We start from the raw sequence: 17,429 nt of genomic DNA, 5'->3' as shown, positions 1-17,429 counted from the left end.
GGGTAATTAAAATTATTGGTGCGAATGGCATATTTATGTTCAGCCAGACGGTCACGGAGGCGGCGCTTAGTTCTGCCCACATAAAACACTTTTGGGCATGTACATGTAAGGCGATAAATAACATGAGTGGTGTTGCAATTAATAAAGTCGTTAATTGTATGTGTTTTCTGTGTTTTCAAATCAATAAATGTTTTTGATTGTAAGATATTGGTACAATGAGGACAGTTCATGCATTTGTACATTCCCATAGGTTTATTAAGCCATGTCTCCTTTTTAATAGGAGCTAGATGGCTGTGCATCAATTTATCACGTAGGGTGGGAGCTCTTCTAAATGAAAATATAGGAGGTTCGGGAAACACTTCTCTGAGGGTGGAATCACTCTCGATAATAGACCAATTGGTTCTTATAATGTGTTGGACCTTAGAAGCTACAGTACTATATTGGCTAACAAAAAAAGGACGGGACTGTAAAGTAGCGGGTCTCCGTTTCTTTTTACGTAGCAATGAGGCTCGATCAATATTATAGGCTTTGTTTCGTGCCTGAGTGACACAGCCCGATTTATAGCCTCTCTCATTGAATCTGTTAGTCATATCCGTAGCTTTCTGGTCAAAATCAACAGGCCTATCACAAATACGGCGTAGCCGTTGGAACTGTCCAAAAGGGATATTTTTTATAAGATGGGGTGGGTGAAAAGAGTCAGCCCTCAGTACTGTGTTTCGCGAAGTTTCTTTTCTGTATAGGGTAGTGTGGAGAGACTACCCTATACAGAAAAGAAACTTCGCGAAACACAGTACTGAGGGCTGACTCTTTTCACCCACCCCATCTTATAAAAAATATCCCTTTTGGACAGTTCCAACGGCTACGCCGTATTTGTGATAGGCCTGTTGATTTTGACCAGAAAGCTACGGATATGACTAACAGATTCAATGAGAGAGGCTATAAATCGGGCTGTGTCACTCAGGCACGAAACAAAGCCTATAATATTGATCGAGCCTCATTGCTACGTAAAAAGAAACGGAGACCCGCTACTTTACAGTCCCGTCCTTTTTTTGTTAGCCAATATAGTACTGTAGCTTCTAAGGTCCAACACATTATAAGAACCAATTGGTCTATTATCGAGAGTGATTCCACCCTCAGAGAAGTGTTTCCCGAACCTCCTATATTTTCATTTAGAAGAGCTCCCACCCTACGTGATAAATTGATGCACAGCCATCTAGCTCCTATTAAAAAGGAGACATGGCTTAATAAACCTATGGGAATGTACAAATGCATGAACTGTCCTCATTGTACCAATATCTTACAATCAAAAACATTTATTGATTTGAAAACACAGAAAACACATACAATTAACGACTTTATTAATTGCAACACCACTCATGTTATTTATCGCCTTACATGTACATGCCCAAAAGTGTTTTATGTGGGCAGAACTAAGCGCCGCCTCCGTGACCGTCTGGCTGAACATAAATATGCCATTCGCACCAATAATTTTAATTACCCCATAGCCAGGCACTTCAATCAATGCCACAACAGTAACGATACTCTCCTACGTATTACAGGCATTGAACATATAAAACCACTTACAAGAGGGGGTGATCGCCAAAGGAAGTTGAACCAGAGGGAATCTTTCTGGATTCACTCCCTGGATGCTCTTACTCCCCCCGGGCTCAATGAGGACATTGATTTCATGTGTTTTTTGTAACTGGATCTTATCTTTGTGATTTTATTGTCTTTTTCTTTATTTTCTTTATTTGTAATAAATATTTTTGTTATTGTTTATTGTTATACTTTGTGGTTGATATTTGTAACTTGATGCCTTATTGGTTGTACTCTATACTGCTCAAATGATGCAGTGATATAGCTGGGTCTGACACACAGGTGTGTTGATTGCTATGCATTCTTGTGTAATTACACAATCAGGCCCCACCTTAATTGACTCTTGTTGATTGCCCAGTCCCAGTTGATATATTGAGTGTGTTTGCTTGTATTTCTTCAGTATGCCCTGATGATGACCAGCCTCTGGTCGAAACATGTCGGCTTTTAGACTTTAATAAAGTTTGTTCCTCCCTTTTTTACCTGAGTGCCTGGATCACTTTTTTCCTTTTGATGAATTGATCCCGTCGATCCAAGAGCACCATTTTTACTTGTTTTTACTATTCGTATTCTCCGAAGAGCACCTGGTTTTCTCTCTCTTTCTGAACAACAGACTGTTGCCACAGCAACGTACACAAAGGTTTGTGTACACATGTGGTGTGATGTCATACTGATGCGGAGATATGAGCAGGGCAAAGGTGTGACGTGTGACGTGTGACGTGTGACCGACCGACCGACCGACCGACCGACGGACGGCCGGTGGAGGTTTTCATAGTAAACTGCTCCCTGACGGTCGCAATAATGAGGTTTGCATTAAAGGGGGAACCGGCACTGTGTCTGCAACACAGTTGGAGGCACAGACAGATACTCCATATATGGGCATAAAATGGATGCAGATAGACAGATATCTCCATATATGGGCATAAAATGGACCCAGAACTATAACTGCAGTGATCTCCATATATGGACATAAAATGGACGCCGACAGACAGACAGACAGATACAGATATCTCCATATATGGGCATAAATGGACACAGGCAGACAGATGGTCAAAACGGGTCCTATGAAAACAGGTATAATGGGGTTTGCATTAAAGGGCGGGGCATTCATTCCCTATTTACATTGTTCCGAGTTGGCCAGGTCGCCGACTAGACGCAAAGGGCGGCCCAGCTTCTAGTCTATCTATGAATGCGAGAAGTCTCTGTGAGTCTGTCTGTATGTAATCCGCGTATCTCGAGAACCGTTCGTCCCACCGGCTTCAGATTCGGCACGCACGTTCCCCGCCGCGGCGCGGAGGGCAGTGCCGGGCCTCGACCCGACCCGATGCGTGGTTTTCCGAAACCAGCGCAAAACGTTCGGAATCTCCTTATTCGGAGCTGATTGTTGACATCAGGCTGTTCCGGAGGAAATCGTCTCTCAACGAGATAACTCCTTTTGGCTTGGTGACACCTAGTGGCCTTAACTCGTCACTGAACGAGTTTGGCTCCCAAGTTGTTAAAGGGCGGGCATTCATTCCCTATTTACATTGTTCCCGAGTTGGCCAGGACGCCGACTAGACACTCGGCCGCCCGAATAAACATTGGCCAAATTGTCAAATATTTAAGGCAGATATTGTGAAAATAGCCAATCTACATGCTCACAACGCCTCGACCGGCTAGTGCTAGTCAGGGTGGGGGGTCCCCAGTTAAAATATGATTATTTTGGGGGTCACAGCCTGAAAAGGTTGAGAAACAATGTTCTTGCCCACGGTCGTTTACTATCATTTGACCTCTAAATAATTGCATGCCTAAATTTCTATTCACCATCTTTGCCTGCCTAAAGACGTTTGGGGACGTCTTAAACTCACCAGCACCAAAAATGTATTGCATTGCACTGACTGTATATCTGTCCATGAGCTAGTTGTTAATCCCCTTAAATCATGATGGCTGATTTGTCCTTTGAGACAAATAAATAAATAAGTCACAATGTCTCCAGAGAATGTAGTGTGTGTACTTTGGCTTTGTATAGGGCAGCGTAGCGTTCAGCTGTGCTTCCATTAACGCTGGTATGATCAGACTTCACACTGAATCAGTCTCACCCAACACTCTCTCAGTGGGAGAGCCAAGCAGCTGGGATTGAAGGACATAGAAAGAATACGAGACAAGAGATGAAAGAAAAACTGAACAAAACAAACTAGAAATATTATGCCTCCACCATCGCAGTCGTTAATGTCTTTCCAAACCCCAAATAACACATGTAGTGAATGTAATAAAATGTGTGTATTGTTGGCACAAACACACACGCACAAACACACGCACAAACACACACGCACACACGCACACACACACACACACACACACACACACACACACACACACACACACACACACACACACACACACACGTACGTACAGTGACCTTGACTTTGATCATAGAGTACTAATCAGTTCGTCCTTGAGTCCAAGAGGATGTTTGTTCCAACCTCCAGGCATTCCTGAGATATCAGGTTCATGACCCCGGCCAGGGAGGCATAAAACCTCAGAATCATGCTGGTAACAATCTGCATTTTCTGTATATTTTAACACCATGAATTGAAATTAACCGGCTCAGCTCAGTGGCCTTGTGGTTAGAGTTTGCCTGTCGTTGCCAGCCTCTATCACACACTTCGTTTTGGGAAGAGAGTCTGGGATTTCAGGAAGAGCTTTCATTTCTGGGGGGGCGGGCTAAAGCCTAGTGACGCGAGCCCCAAACCACGTGCCCCAAGCAAACAACCCTGATTGGCCAACCCTTGAAGCTGTTAGAGGAAATAGAATCTCAATGGATGGTTCCAGACCGTACTACAACACCACTACCGCCATGGGGTGTTGTTGTGTTCGGTCTGGTTTATTAACCAGGCAAGGTTAGAGTGTCATACCAAAGACTCTGAAAAATGGGATCCAGTGCCTCTCTGCGCGGCACTCGGCATCAATACTACTAGCGTCATATCCAGGGGGTGTAATTGTACATCAAGCTGCCTCATGGCTCGGTAAGGCTTGCTACTTACTTTACTAAAATTGTAATTAAGTCAAAAAGAAAATATCCTAGCTGCTTTGAGGCACTATACACCACTCGCTCTGCACCCTACTTACAGTATGTGACTACAATTATTGTTTATTGCTTGTACGTAGCTCTGTATACGAGTGTCTGCTAAAATACTAAATGGTGGGTTTAAAGCACCTTGGTGTTCTCTGATAACATCCAGTTAAAACCCAGACTTCAGCTAACAGCAAATTCACTCGAGTATTAAAAAAATAATATTTGTGCAGCCCTATATTTGTCCACCTCACGAGGTGGACGGGCGTGGGTGGGTTGGTTGGATGTGGGGTACAGGTATGTGGGGGTTAAAGGTCACTGGGTAGTACCCACCACATGTCCAGGCAGGTAGAGTAGTCTGTGGACCCCAGCAGGACGTCGGGCGGGCGGTACCACAGGGTCACCACCTCGTTGGAGTAGGTGTGGCTGGGGACCGACTTGGCCCTGGCCAGTCCTGGAGGAGAGAGGAGAGGAGAGGAGGGGTTAGACATGAGAGAACGCACACATACACATAGTAATATGTCTCTGGCGGGTGGAAACCTTGTATGTCCAAAACTGTTCGTTTTGCATTATCATTTTAAAAATGACTTAAACTAGTGAAAACAGCCGATCTACAAGCACACAACGCCTCGCACCGCGAGGCGTTGTGTGCTTGTAGATCTGCTGTTTTCACTACTTTTGTGATGAAGCAGGGCTTTACTTTGAAACTTGGAGATACAAGGTTTCTGCCCGACAATGACGATATGTCATAGCAACACATACGTGCCTGTGTACAAGCGTAAACACACACACACACACACACACACACACACACACACACACACACACACACACACACACACACACACACACACACACACACACACACACACACACACACACACACACACACACACACACACACACACACACAGAAAGTGAGCAGCAACCATTATCATTGAACGACCTTCACCGAGGGGATCCGTGAAACTCGGCGTAAAATAGGAAGGGCGAGGATGCTATCAGCTGGTTGCATCAGGCTGGTCAGAGACAATGCAGCACACTGGGACTGTCAATGTCAATGACACAGTTGGATTCTGTATTTTTATAGATAGATAGAATAAATATATATTATTGCGACCGACAGGGAGCAGTTTACTATGAAAACCTCCACCGGCCGTCCGTCCGTCCGTCCGTCCGTCCGTCCGTCACACGTCACACGTCACACCTTTGTTTGTGTACGGTGTGATGTCATATATCTTCAGTATGACATCACACCACATGTGTACACAAACCTTTGTGTACGTTGCTGTGGCAACAGTCTGTTGTTGCTGGTCTGTTAGTGTACGTTAGCAACCACCTTAGCAACCATGGTTTTACCCTAGCAACCAACTGTTTACCCTAGCAACCAACTGTTTACCATAGCAACCATGTTTTTTTACCCTAGCAACCAACTGGGCATAAAAGGGATTCTGTTAGGGATCTCCATATATGGGCATAAAAGGGATTCTGTTAGGGATCTCCATATATGGGCATAAAAGGGATTCTGTTAGGGATCTCCATATATGGGCATAAAAGGGATTCTGTTAGGGATCTCCATATATGGGCATAAAAGGGATTCTGTTAGCTGTTAGTGATCTCCATATATGGGCATAAAAGGGATGCTGTTAGGGATCTCCATATATGGGCATAAAAGGGATTCTGTTAGGGATCTCCATATATGGGCATGAAAGGGATTATGTTAGGGATCTCCATATATGGGCATAAAAGGGATTGTGAGAGGTGGAGGTTGTGATATTTGTGGAGATAAGCGACCAACGGTCGCTTATCTCCCGATTAGGGAGTCTTACTGGTGTATTTGCGACCGTCAGGGAGCAGTTTACTATGAAAACCTCCACCGGCCGTCCGTCCGTCCGTCCGTCCGTCCGTCCGTCTGTCCGTCCGTCCGTCCGTCACACGTCACACCTTTGTTTGTGTACGGTGTGATGTCATATATCTTCAGTATGACATCACACCACATGTGTACACAAACCTTTGTGTACGTTGCTGTGGCAACAGTCTGTTGTTGCTGGTCTGTTAGTGTACGTTAGCAACCACCTTAGCAACCATGGTTTTACCCTAGCAACCAACTGTTTACCCTAGCAACCAACTGTTTACCATAGCAACCATGTTTTTTTACCCTAGCAACCAACTGTTTACCATAGCAACCAGATACGCAGAGCAGGGATCTCCATATATGGGCATAAACAGGTGACATCACACTGATGTCAGATACTCAGAGCAGGGATTTCTCCATAATATATGGGCATAAAAGGGATTCTGTTAGGGATCTCCATATATGGGCATAAAAGGGATTCTGTTAGGGATCTCCATATATGGGCATACAAGGGATTCTGTTAGGGATCTCCATATATGGGCATAAAAGGGATTCTGTTAGGGATCTCCATATATGGGCATAAAAGGGATTCTGTTAGGGATCTCCATATATGGGCATAAAAGGGATTCTGTTAGGGATCTCCATATATGGGCATAAAAGGGATTCTGTTAGGGATCTCCATATATGGGCATAAAAGGGATTCTGTTAGCTGTTAGCGATCTCCATATATGAGCATAAAAGGGATGCTGTTAGGGATCTCCATATATGGGCATAAAAGGGATTCTGTTAAGGATCTCCATATATGGGCATGAAAGGGATTCTGTTAGGGATCTCCATATATGGGCATAAAAGGGATTGTATCCCAGATGATGCCCTGTTAGGAGATCCACACTAACAGAATCCATATATGGTCCTACCGACAGCTGCTATAAGCCAACCCTGGCGATAAGGTCTGAGTCGAAGAAATGCTTCTTTCCTGGCAAGAATTGCCCCTTTATACTGTAGGGCTCGTTTGTGTATTGTATGACATCACGCCACATCATCGGCTGAGGACTGTGTGTTGTCATCATATCTCCATATATGGAGACATAAGTTGCTCATGCCCAAATATGGGCTGGTGAGGTCAGACTTAGTGTGATGCGTAGGTTATCTCCATATATGGAGATTCAACTTCAATGAGTAACCATGGCAAACTGTCAACTGCCCGTATGTCTTGATAATTGGTAAAACAAACTTTTGGCCTATTTGTGGAGATAAGCGACCAACGGTCGCTTATCTCCCGATTAGGGAGTCTTACTGGTATAGTGTCCTGAACCACAAGATGCCACACTCACAAAATTAACATACACCAAGATGTCCACAAATAGAATACATAACAAATTGATTGATACATATTGATTTATACATTGTCAGAAATTGTCACTCTACAGCGCCACTATCTCGCCAATGCACCCACACACAATCTCTGATCTTGGTGTGAGGCAGGGTGTTTTGCGATGGCTACTTCGGCATGCAAATCCAGGTTTTCTTCCCATTTCTTTTCTCTTTCTTGGCAGTGTACCAAAACCTTTTGAACCTTTAAAGACATCAAGGCGTGCAGAACAAAACAAAATTGCACTTTTGTGCTGACGGCTGCACATGGTGGGCGCCCCGAGGTGGCCTTTCAAAGGGAAATGGCCACGGAGCAGCTTTTCCTTTCTGCTATCAAGTCAGCAGCTCCTCTGGAGCCAGGATATCACTGCTATACCATCTAAACCATCTCTCACAGATCCACGCACATGGAATAACGCAGAATAGCATCTCACGACAGAAACGTTATGATTACGTTTAGGTATTATCATCATTCTAAACTAATGATGCTGCTGTTACATACAGTACATCCAGCCAGTTGAAGCTGCGTTTTTGCTGCGTTTTTCGGGCCGAATGTCGGAGTGAATTTCGGAGTGCGTGAATAAAAAAATCAACCTCACGTTATGTCAATCACGTTTGCACACTGCCGCCCGTTTCATATTTATTTTCGGACCAGGGTTGATTTTTCCTGCTCTCTCTCTCTTTCCTCTCTCTCCCTGGCCTACGGCTTTCGGATTTCCAAAAGCAACGAAAACACGCAGTGCAGTGTGCAACCACCTTAAGGCTTTAAGACATGTTTTTATGGCTTTTATGACATTTCTGAGACCATTCATGTGTCACGGAAGATGCCTCAGAACACGTACTTCACGTATTCTATTGCTAGTTGGACCACTTCAATATAAATCATCTTAAAATAACCAATAACCTCAAATCAGTGATGGAAAAAGTACTCAAATATTTTACTTAAGTAAAAGTATCAATACTGCAATATAAAAATACAAGAAAAAGTGCAGAATTCAAAATGTACTTGAGTAAAAGTACGAAAGTATTGGCATTAAATGTACTTAAGGTACCAAACGTAAAAATAAAAAATGTTTGAAAATAGCATATCTACAAACTGGTCGGAGCCTAGGTATAAAATAGGGCTTAAGTGGTTCATGTATGTTTTATAATATTATCATTTATATCTGCTTTCAAATAAATGTAGTGGTGTAAAAGTACAATATTTGGATCCAAGATGTAGAGAAGTAGAAGTAAAAGTATTGGAAATTGGAAATACTCAAGTAAAGTAAGTACCTAAGTAAATGCTACTTTACACCACTGCCAAAAATAGCCGATCTACAAGCTCACAACAAGTCGCAGCGTGACGTGTTGTGAGCTTGTAGATCGGCTATTTTCGGTGCGCGACATCGCCTCCACAGAAGACATGCTGGCTTCTATGGAATCCAAATGACTCAATTCAGTGGCGACTGATGAGGACTTTAATCCACGCATGCCGCCCATTTCCATAGAACAGATCAGACATCAATGACAGCTAATGACACTGTGGCATTGTGGGGGTGAGAGAGAGAGAGAGAGAGAGGGAGAGAGAGAGAGATAGAGAGAGAGGGAGAGAGAGAGAGGGAGAGAGAGAGAGAGAGAGAGAGAGAGAGAGGAGGAGTGCATCATGACACACAGACAGACAAGTGGTTTTAATGAGGCCGGTGGCATTAACTCCACATCTCCTCCTCCCAGGTGCTGCATGGGGGAGGAAGCTTTAATTAAAGCCTTTAGTTCACTTCCTGAACCTGGTGCCAGGACCCCGCATGTGGGAGGAAGAGAGGGTGGAAGTAACACACATACACATGCGTGCACGGACACACGCAAGCACGCACGCACACGTTTGTATTACTATACTTGTGAGAACATCATTTTAGAACTATGATTTTATTAAAGTGTCACTACTGTATGTGATTTTATTAAAAATATTTTTTTTATCCAATCTGTTACACATCGGCACTCCAAATCATTGCTATTCTGACCACCTAAACCTAACCTCAACCTCAGTAAAACTAACGCTGGTGAATGCTAACCTGGTGAAATGCTAACCTGCCGACGCTGGTGAATGCTAACCTGGTTTCGGAATGGGGATGTTTCGGAATGGGGATGTTTCGCATGGAAACCTGCTAGTCCGGGAAAAATGGGGGTGAACGTGGATTCGCCTGTTAAAGTTTTTTTCTCAACTGATTCTTGTAGCTTGGGGTCACCTCTTAAGGATTCAAGAGGATGACCAGTGATATCCATTGAGCATTTTATATTATTAACCCCTTAATGCCTGAAACATGGGCTCCCATTGACTTTCTATACAGGAGGAAAATACACAGAAAAAGATTATTTTTCGGGGTATTTAAGGAGGATCTTAGGGGTCTGACTAGGGGTTTGTCATGATGCTGAATCCATTGCAGGCATTTGTTTTGCACAAAAAACATTCCGTGGGCTAGAAATAGCCTCAGAAAACAATACACGTATGGGTGAGTATTCATGTTAGTCGGAGGCCTTAGGGTTTTTTTTCTCGTGCTAATCATTCTAAAAGTGCAAAAATTTGCACAGATGTAGCTCAGGGCATGCTCTAATGATTTAGCTAGGTCGGCGACCTTCGGGGTCACCACAACACCCACAAAACTCTGAAAAGTGATGACTCATCACTTTTCATCACTAAAGTCGATGGGAGCCCAACTTGATTTGGCCGCTGTGGCGACCCCGAATGTCGCAGACTCGGGCGCCCTAGCTAAATCATTAGAGCAAGCCCTGAGCTACATCTGTGCACAATTTTGCACTTTTAGACTGATTAGCATGAGAAAAAAAACCCTAAGGCCTCCGACTAACATGAATACTCACCCATACGTGTATTGTTTTCTGAGGCTATTTCTAGCCCACGGAATGTTTTTTGTGCAAAACAAATGCCTGCAATGGATTCAGCATCATGACAAACCCCTAGTTAGACCCCTCAGATCCTCCTTAAATACCCCGAAAAATAATCTTTTTCTGTGTATTTTCCTCCTGTATAGAAAGTCAATGGGAGCCCATGTTTCAGGCATTAAGGGGTTAATAATAAAAAATGCTCAATGGATATCACTGGTCATCCTCTTGAATCCTTAAGAGGTGACCCCAAGCTACAAGAATCAGTTGAGAAAAAAACTTTTACCGACGAAACCACGTTCAGCCAAAAATCACCGTTTTTTTCCCGGACTATGCCCCCAGTAGGGGTTACACATCGCTGTTAGTACAATATAATTTATGGTCATAATCCTCATCCACTCCCATGTTAAGAGAATAACTTCCGGGTTATTCCCTTAACATGGGAGTGGATGGGGCTTACGCTTGTGTTAACGTGTGTGTGTGTGTGTGTGTGTGTGTGTGTGTGTGTGTGTGTGTGTGTGTGTGTGTGTGTGTGTGTGTGTTTGTGTGTGTGTGTGTGTGTGTGTGCGTGTGCGCGTGTGTGTGTGCTTGCGTGCGTGCGTGCGTGCGTGCGTGCGTGCGTGCGTGTGTGTTTGTGTGAGCACCCAGACGAGAGGAAGGGGAGTTTCTGCAGCCAGTCCTTGCGGAGCGAACACTGCAATTTGCACAGTGCTAATCTGTTCAGTAAACAAGGAGCAGTGGCACGGTGACTATACGCTGTTAGCCTGCTCACACTGAGAGGCTATCATTTTCACAGCGGGGAGTTCCCGGGCATGTGTGTGTAAGTGTGTGTGTGTGTTGGGGGGGGGGGGGGGGGGGGGGGGGGGGGGGGGGGGGGGGGGGGGGGGGGGGGGGGGGGGGGGGGTGGGGGGGGGGGGGGGGGGGGGGGGGTATATATTATGTGATAGAGTTGTGCACTGGCCCTGTGGCGAACTGGGGTGGGCGATGTGATTGTGTGGTGTGTGTGTGTGTGTGTGTGTGTGTGTGTGTGTGTGTGTGTGTGTGTGTGTGTGTGTGAAAAAATAAATACATTTTAAACTTGGATAATGGATACAAGGTTTCTGCCTGACAGTAACAATATTATAATTTGAGTGACTGAGGACAATTTTCCTGGTCCACACAAAGAGAAATGGTTGATTTCACGATTAAGACCTGAGGCTGATTCTACAGATGTCAAGGACCCACAGAATTACTCTATATTTATGTGGCCACAGACCCCCATCTATAAAGATTTTGTTCCCGGGACCCCCAGAAGTAAAGATTTGAATTACAAATGTTCACTTTAAAATATACAGTATATTCAAAGATTTGCACTAATGTAAAAAATATATTAAAAAAAAGCCGATTGGCTCATAGTGCGCCACTCTGTGCCGTGCTATGCTATTTCTGTGCTATGCTTGGTGCCGAGATATGCTACTAGCTGAAGTGCTCAAATGGCAAAAAGAAAAGTTAAAATGGCATTCATAAGATTGTTGTACGACAATGTTGAGTACAGTAATACCAGCGTGCGTGTGTGTGTGTGTGCGTGCGTGTGTAAGAGGGGCCGTGTACGGGTTAACAGAGAGGATGGAGTAGATCTAATCATCATAAAAAGGGTGTGGGGTAATAGGATGCCTGGGATATAGAGAGTGGTGTGTGTGTGTGTGTGTGTGTGTGTGTGTGTGTGTGTGTGTGTGTGTGTGTGTGTGTGTGTGTGTGTGTGCGTGCGTGCGTGCGTGCGTGCGTGCGTGCGTGCGTGCGTGCGTGCGTGCGTGCGTGCGTGCGTGCATGCGCGTGTGCGCGTGTACGAGCAGTAATATGTATTACGGAGCAGACAGGGTGAAAGGATGAGGTTATGGCTGCAGGGAGCTGTGCGTGGCACATGCAGGGCTGGCACAGAGCCCGCTGCATACAGTATGTGCAGTGAGTTAAGACCAGCACACACACACTGCTGCATGTTGGGAGTACAGCTAGCGCCAACACTAAATACTGCTGTATGTCAAACACACCAACAGAATCGTCTTTGTTTTACTTAAAGGGGAAGACCACCCATTTTCAATATTGAACTATGTCATTAATATCACTAAGAGGAGTTGTGTGGAAATAGAAAAAAAGTTACCCCCCTTCTGTGTTGCCTAGAACTGGAGGATTGATTTTGGGGTTTGTATTGTAAAGTACAACTTTACAATACACTGTTGTACTTTACAATACAAACCCCGAAATCAATCTTCCAGTTCTAGGCAACACAGAAGGGGGGGAACTTTTTTTCTATTTCCACACAACTCCTCTAAGTTATATGTCCTACAATTCCATGTGCTTGTCAGGGTGGCGGTCCCCAGTTCAAATATGTTTATTTTGGGGGTCACGGCCTAAAAAGGTTTGAGAAGCCCTGGTATAGAGCATTAACAAATTCATCCACCAGGGGCATTGACAACTCATTCTTATGACTTCCTATCTAGCCAAGCTTTATAAACTATATATTTTTTAAAGAGAAAACAATAAAAAATAAAAATAAGTGAATATTCGACTTTGGTGAACAACGTCGAATAGTGACTTTGATATTCGAATATTCGAATATTTGGTGAATGCCCTACCGCCAGCCTACCGGTCCAGGCGTATACCACTTATGCTCAGTGTAGCCTGACAGCGTGTCGCTGGTTCGAGTCCCGATCCCGGCTACCTTTGCTGCGTGTCACTCCCCATTTCTCTCCCCATTTCCTGTCAGTCTACTGTCCTATCAATAAAAGCATAAGCCCAAAGACATATCTTTAAAGAAAAAATAAAAATGTACACATGGAAATAAATTAAAATAATTTAATTTCCTTAGCCTCGCAAGCCATCCCGAGTTACGTCATCACCAATGTGCTTCCTTTCTCGGTCTGGTACTCCTCCCATCGAGTCTCTTTATGAGAATTAGGTTCTCAATTGCCAATCAAAAGGCTGCATTACGAGCGAACCCGCCTCACACCGCTCCTGATTGGTCGAGCGGCTGCTACAGCTCTCGCATTTTGTAAATAAACATGGCGGACCCCATGTCCGATGCGAGTTCACAAATCGCAAATAAAAGCTGCATTAAGCGAAGTTTTATCTGAAATCAACGGCATCTCATAACTTAAAAACGAACAACAGTTTGCACCTTTGGAATTTCTGTCTGGAAAAGACGTATTTGATGTTCTCCCGACGATGTTTTGATGCGCTGATGACTACTGAATGGACCTGTCAGTCAAAGTTAGTAACTACGTCATCGCGTAATGCGTTGTCTATGGACAACTCCCAGACTCTCCTTTTGGAGAGTCTGGCTGTTGCGAGGCTAGCTCCTCCTAGCCTTTTCACACTCTCCTCTCCCCTCCTAAAGTAAATGTTCAACATTAAAACCAGAGAACCAGCAGAGAGGAGAGACTACTACATGATGGGATTACACAGTAACACAAAATGGTGTGTGTGTGTGTGTGTGTGTGTGTGTGTGTGTGTGTGTGTGTGTGTGTGTGTGTGTGTGTGTGTGTGTGTGTGTGTGTGTGTGTGTGTGTGTGTGTGTGTGTGTAATATACCCATCCTCCTTTCAAACCCCCACGAGTCCATCTACAAAGATTTGCTCTATTTCAAAGTCCTGACCTATAGCTTCCTGTACGTGGGCCCCCGTGCACGCACGCAAACACACACACACACACTCTCACACACACACACACACACACACACACACACACACACACACACACACACACACACACACACACACACACACACACACACACACACACACACACACACACACACACACACACACACACACACACACACCTCAGCCAATGGGTGACCTGCTCTGCTGCCCAGGTAGCCGGTGGGCTGAAGGTCAGTGGTGAATTATACATCACCTTCTGTTCCCCCCGGCAACACCAGGGGTCACACCATACTGGATGAGGAGAGGAGAGGAGAGGAGAGGAGAGGAGAGGAGAGGAGAGGAGAGGAGAGGAGAGGAGAGGAGAGGAGAGGAGAGGAGAGGAGAGGAGCTACCTATAGACCTGAGCTCCTGTAGAGGGCGGTGTAACTCTAGTCTGTTGCTATGATGGATGGAAAAGTTACAAAGATGTTCACCAAAAAGTGGATTAACGATATCAACCTACTTTGTTCCCACGAAGAACAGCTCGGTAGGTTTTGGAAACTTTTAGTTATAGCTACTCCCTCTTAATGTTAGCATGCAGCCTCTGGAATCTATGTGTGTTTTGTATTGGTTTTCCTGGTTGTACTGTAGTAACTGTACATATAGGGTTTACACACCGCAGCAATGGCTGCGCAATCTACAGGGTGCTCAGGAAAATCTCAGTCTATAGGTGAAGTTAACGAAGAAGAGAGAGAGAGAGAGAGAGAATAGTCTCCATCCCTACTATTCTTTTGAAGTTGTTCTGGATGATTCCTTTTTGTTGTGGCTTCCTCCCACACCTCCCCCCTCTCTCTCCCTCTCCCTCTCCCTCTCTCTCCCTCTCTCTCTCTCTCTCTCTCTCTCTCTCTCTTTCTCTCTCTCTAGCTAATTGAGACAGAAAATGGCATATGGCAGGTATGTACTGTATGTGTTCCATGCTGTATACCTCTCGCACTATAAAGAAAAGAGAACCAGAAGAAAATCGAAGAAGAAAACTCTCCCTGAAGAAAACAAGGCCTGGCCAAACAAATGATGATTTTTGATCAATAGCAGCATTCATCATCGTTTCGCGGCAGTGTAAAGAAAACCTCCCAGCCGATGCAGTCCGCGGCGAGACATCGTTTTGTTCCAGTCACGGGCCTGTGGACGCCATACGGGAAAGAAATACCGCCTCTGTCGGGTGGAAACCTCGTATGTCCAAAACGGTTTACTTTTCAGGACTTCAAATTCAAAACCATCAAAAGTAACAGATCTACAAGCTAGAAATGCGTCGCTTTGTGAAGTGTTTTTTAGCGTGGAGATCTGCTACTTTTGATGCTTTTGTGTGACACTGTGATATGATCAAGTAGGGACGTTAACCCATTTAAGACTAGAATTATTGAATGCTTTGACTATTGAAAAATAGCAGATATACAAGCTCACAGCGCGGCACCGAGTGCCACGCTGCGAGCTTGTAGATCTGCTATTTTTGAAAAATCGTGAAAATGTGTGCACATTTTTCAATATATATTTTTCAAAGCAAACTTTTGTAACTCAAATCTCTGCTTCTGGGGGGTCCCTGGAACAACGTATTTTGAGATGGGGGTCTGCGGCCAAATACATGTAATTTTGGGGTGCCTTGACATGAAAAGGTCTGAGAACCACTGATTTAGAGGAAGGATTTAGAAGTCGGGTCAAAGATCGGGTCCAAGATATTCAAAGACTTGCGCACATTTTCACGATTTTTCAAAAATAGCAGATCTACAAGCTCGCATATCTGCTATATCTGCTATTTTTCAATAGTTAAAGCATAAAAATGATGGTTAAAGTGATTCAAATCTAACGTGACTCTGGAAAAAACACAAAAAGTTCTCTTATGGAGATACGAGGTTTGCGCCCCGCGGCAAATGAGATGGAGTGTCAGCCTCCCCCTTCATCATCCACCAGTCTAATATATGAAGATTAATTCTCCACGGTGTGAGATTTAATAAGAACCTCTGGATCTGACTCTCACATCTCCACATATTAAAACAACCAGTCTGGTTACAACACCACGAGAATAATAACACGTTTAAAGTTGGCTGCAGTCGTCGGGTATAGTGGTTTCTTATGACGTGTACAGGTGGTTTGGGAGGTGGAGGTGTAGGTTGTTGTTTGGGAGGTGGAGGTGTAGGTTGTTGTTTGTACCCCAGTGGTGGAAAAAGTACTATTTTACTTAAGTAAGAGTATCGATACTACAATGTAAAAATACTCTGTTACAAGTAAGGGTGCCCACACACCAAAATACCTATGAGAGTGGAATCCGCATTCCGCCAATGCATTTCAATGAGATTGGAGCGGTTTCATGCCAGTAGAGGATTTCTGCGAAAAACGCTCAATTTTCATTGAAATACATTGGCACAATGCGGATTCCACTCTCATAGGTATTTTGGTGTGTGTGCACCCTAAGTCTGGAATTCAAAATGTACGTGAGTAAAAGTACGAAAGTATTGGCATGAACATGTACTTAAAGTACCAAAAGCAAAAGTACAAAATGTTTATAAATAGCAGATCTACAAGCACACAACGTGTCGCGATGCGACACATTGTGAGCTTGTAGATCGGCTATTTTCAAATAGACAAGGTATAAAATATGGCTAAAGTGTTTTATGTATGTTTTATAATATTATAATTTATATCTGCAAAGTAACTAGTAACTAAAGGTTTCAAATAATTGTAGCGGAGTAAAAGTACAATAATTGGATCCGAGATAATAGTGGAGTAGAAGTAAAAGTATTGGAAATTGGAAATACTCAAGTAAAGTACAAATACCTCAAAATTGTACTTAAGTACAGTACTTAAGTACTGTACTTACAGTTTTATTGTGCAACGCCTCGCGATGCAAAGCGCTGTGTGCTTGTAGATCAACTATTTTCACTATTTTAAATCATTTGTAAGGTTTCCACCCCACAACTAGGATATGCCGCTACTGATTCAGAGTACCACTAGCTCATATATACACCACTCTTTCTTATCATGGGAACAGGTGGTTTGGGGTACAGAAGGTT

General features: G+C 44.0%; 1 protein-coding gene across 1 annotated transcript in view; it reads right to left on the bottom strand.

The window, feature by feature from the left end:
* cdk14 (cyclin dependent kinase 14) overlaps nucleotides 1-17,429 on the bottom strand; it is a gene marked incomplete at its 3' end in the record, with an annotated part of 339,638 nt that overhangs the window by 88,632 nt on the left and 233,577 nt on the right. Inside the window, exon 9 of the mRNA XM_080748107.1 lies at nucleotides 4,979-5,099. Coding sequence (XP_080604233.1) covers nucleotides 4,979-5,099 — 121 coding nt within the window. The remainder of the gene's footprint in view (nucleotides 1-4,978; nucleotides 5,100-17,429) is intronic.

The sequence above is a fragment of the Nannobrachium achirus genome, assembly GCF_963921795.1.
Source record: "Nannobrachium achirus genome assembly, chromosome: 2".
NCBI lineage: Eukaryota > Metazoa > Chordata > Actinopteri > Myctophiformes > Myctophidae > Nannobrachium > Nannobrachium achirus.
This window is presented reverse-complemented; position numbering and strand designations above follow the sequence as displayed.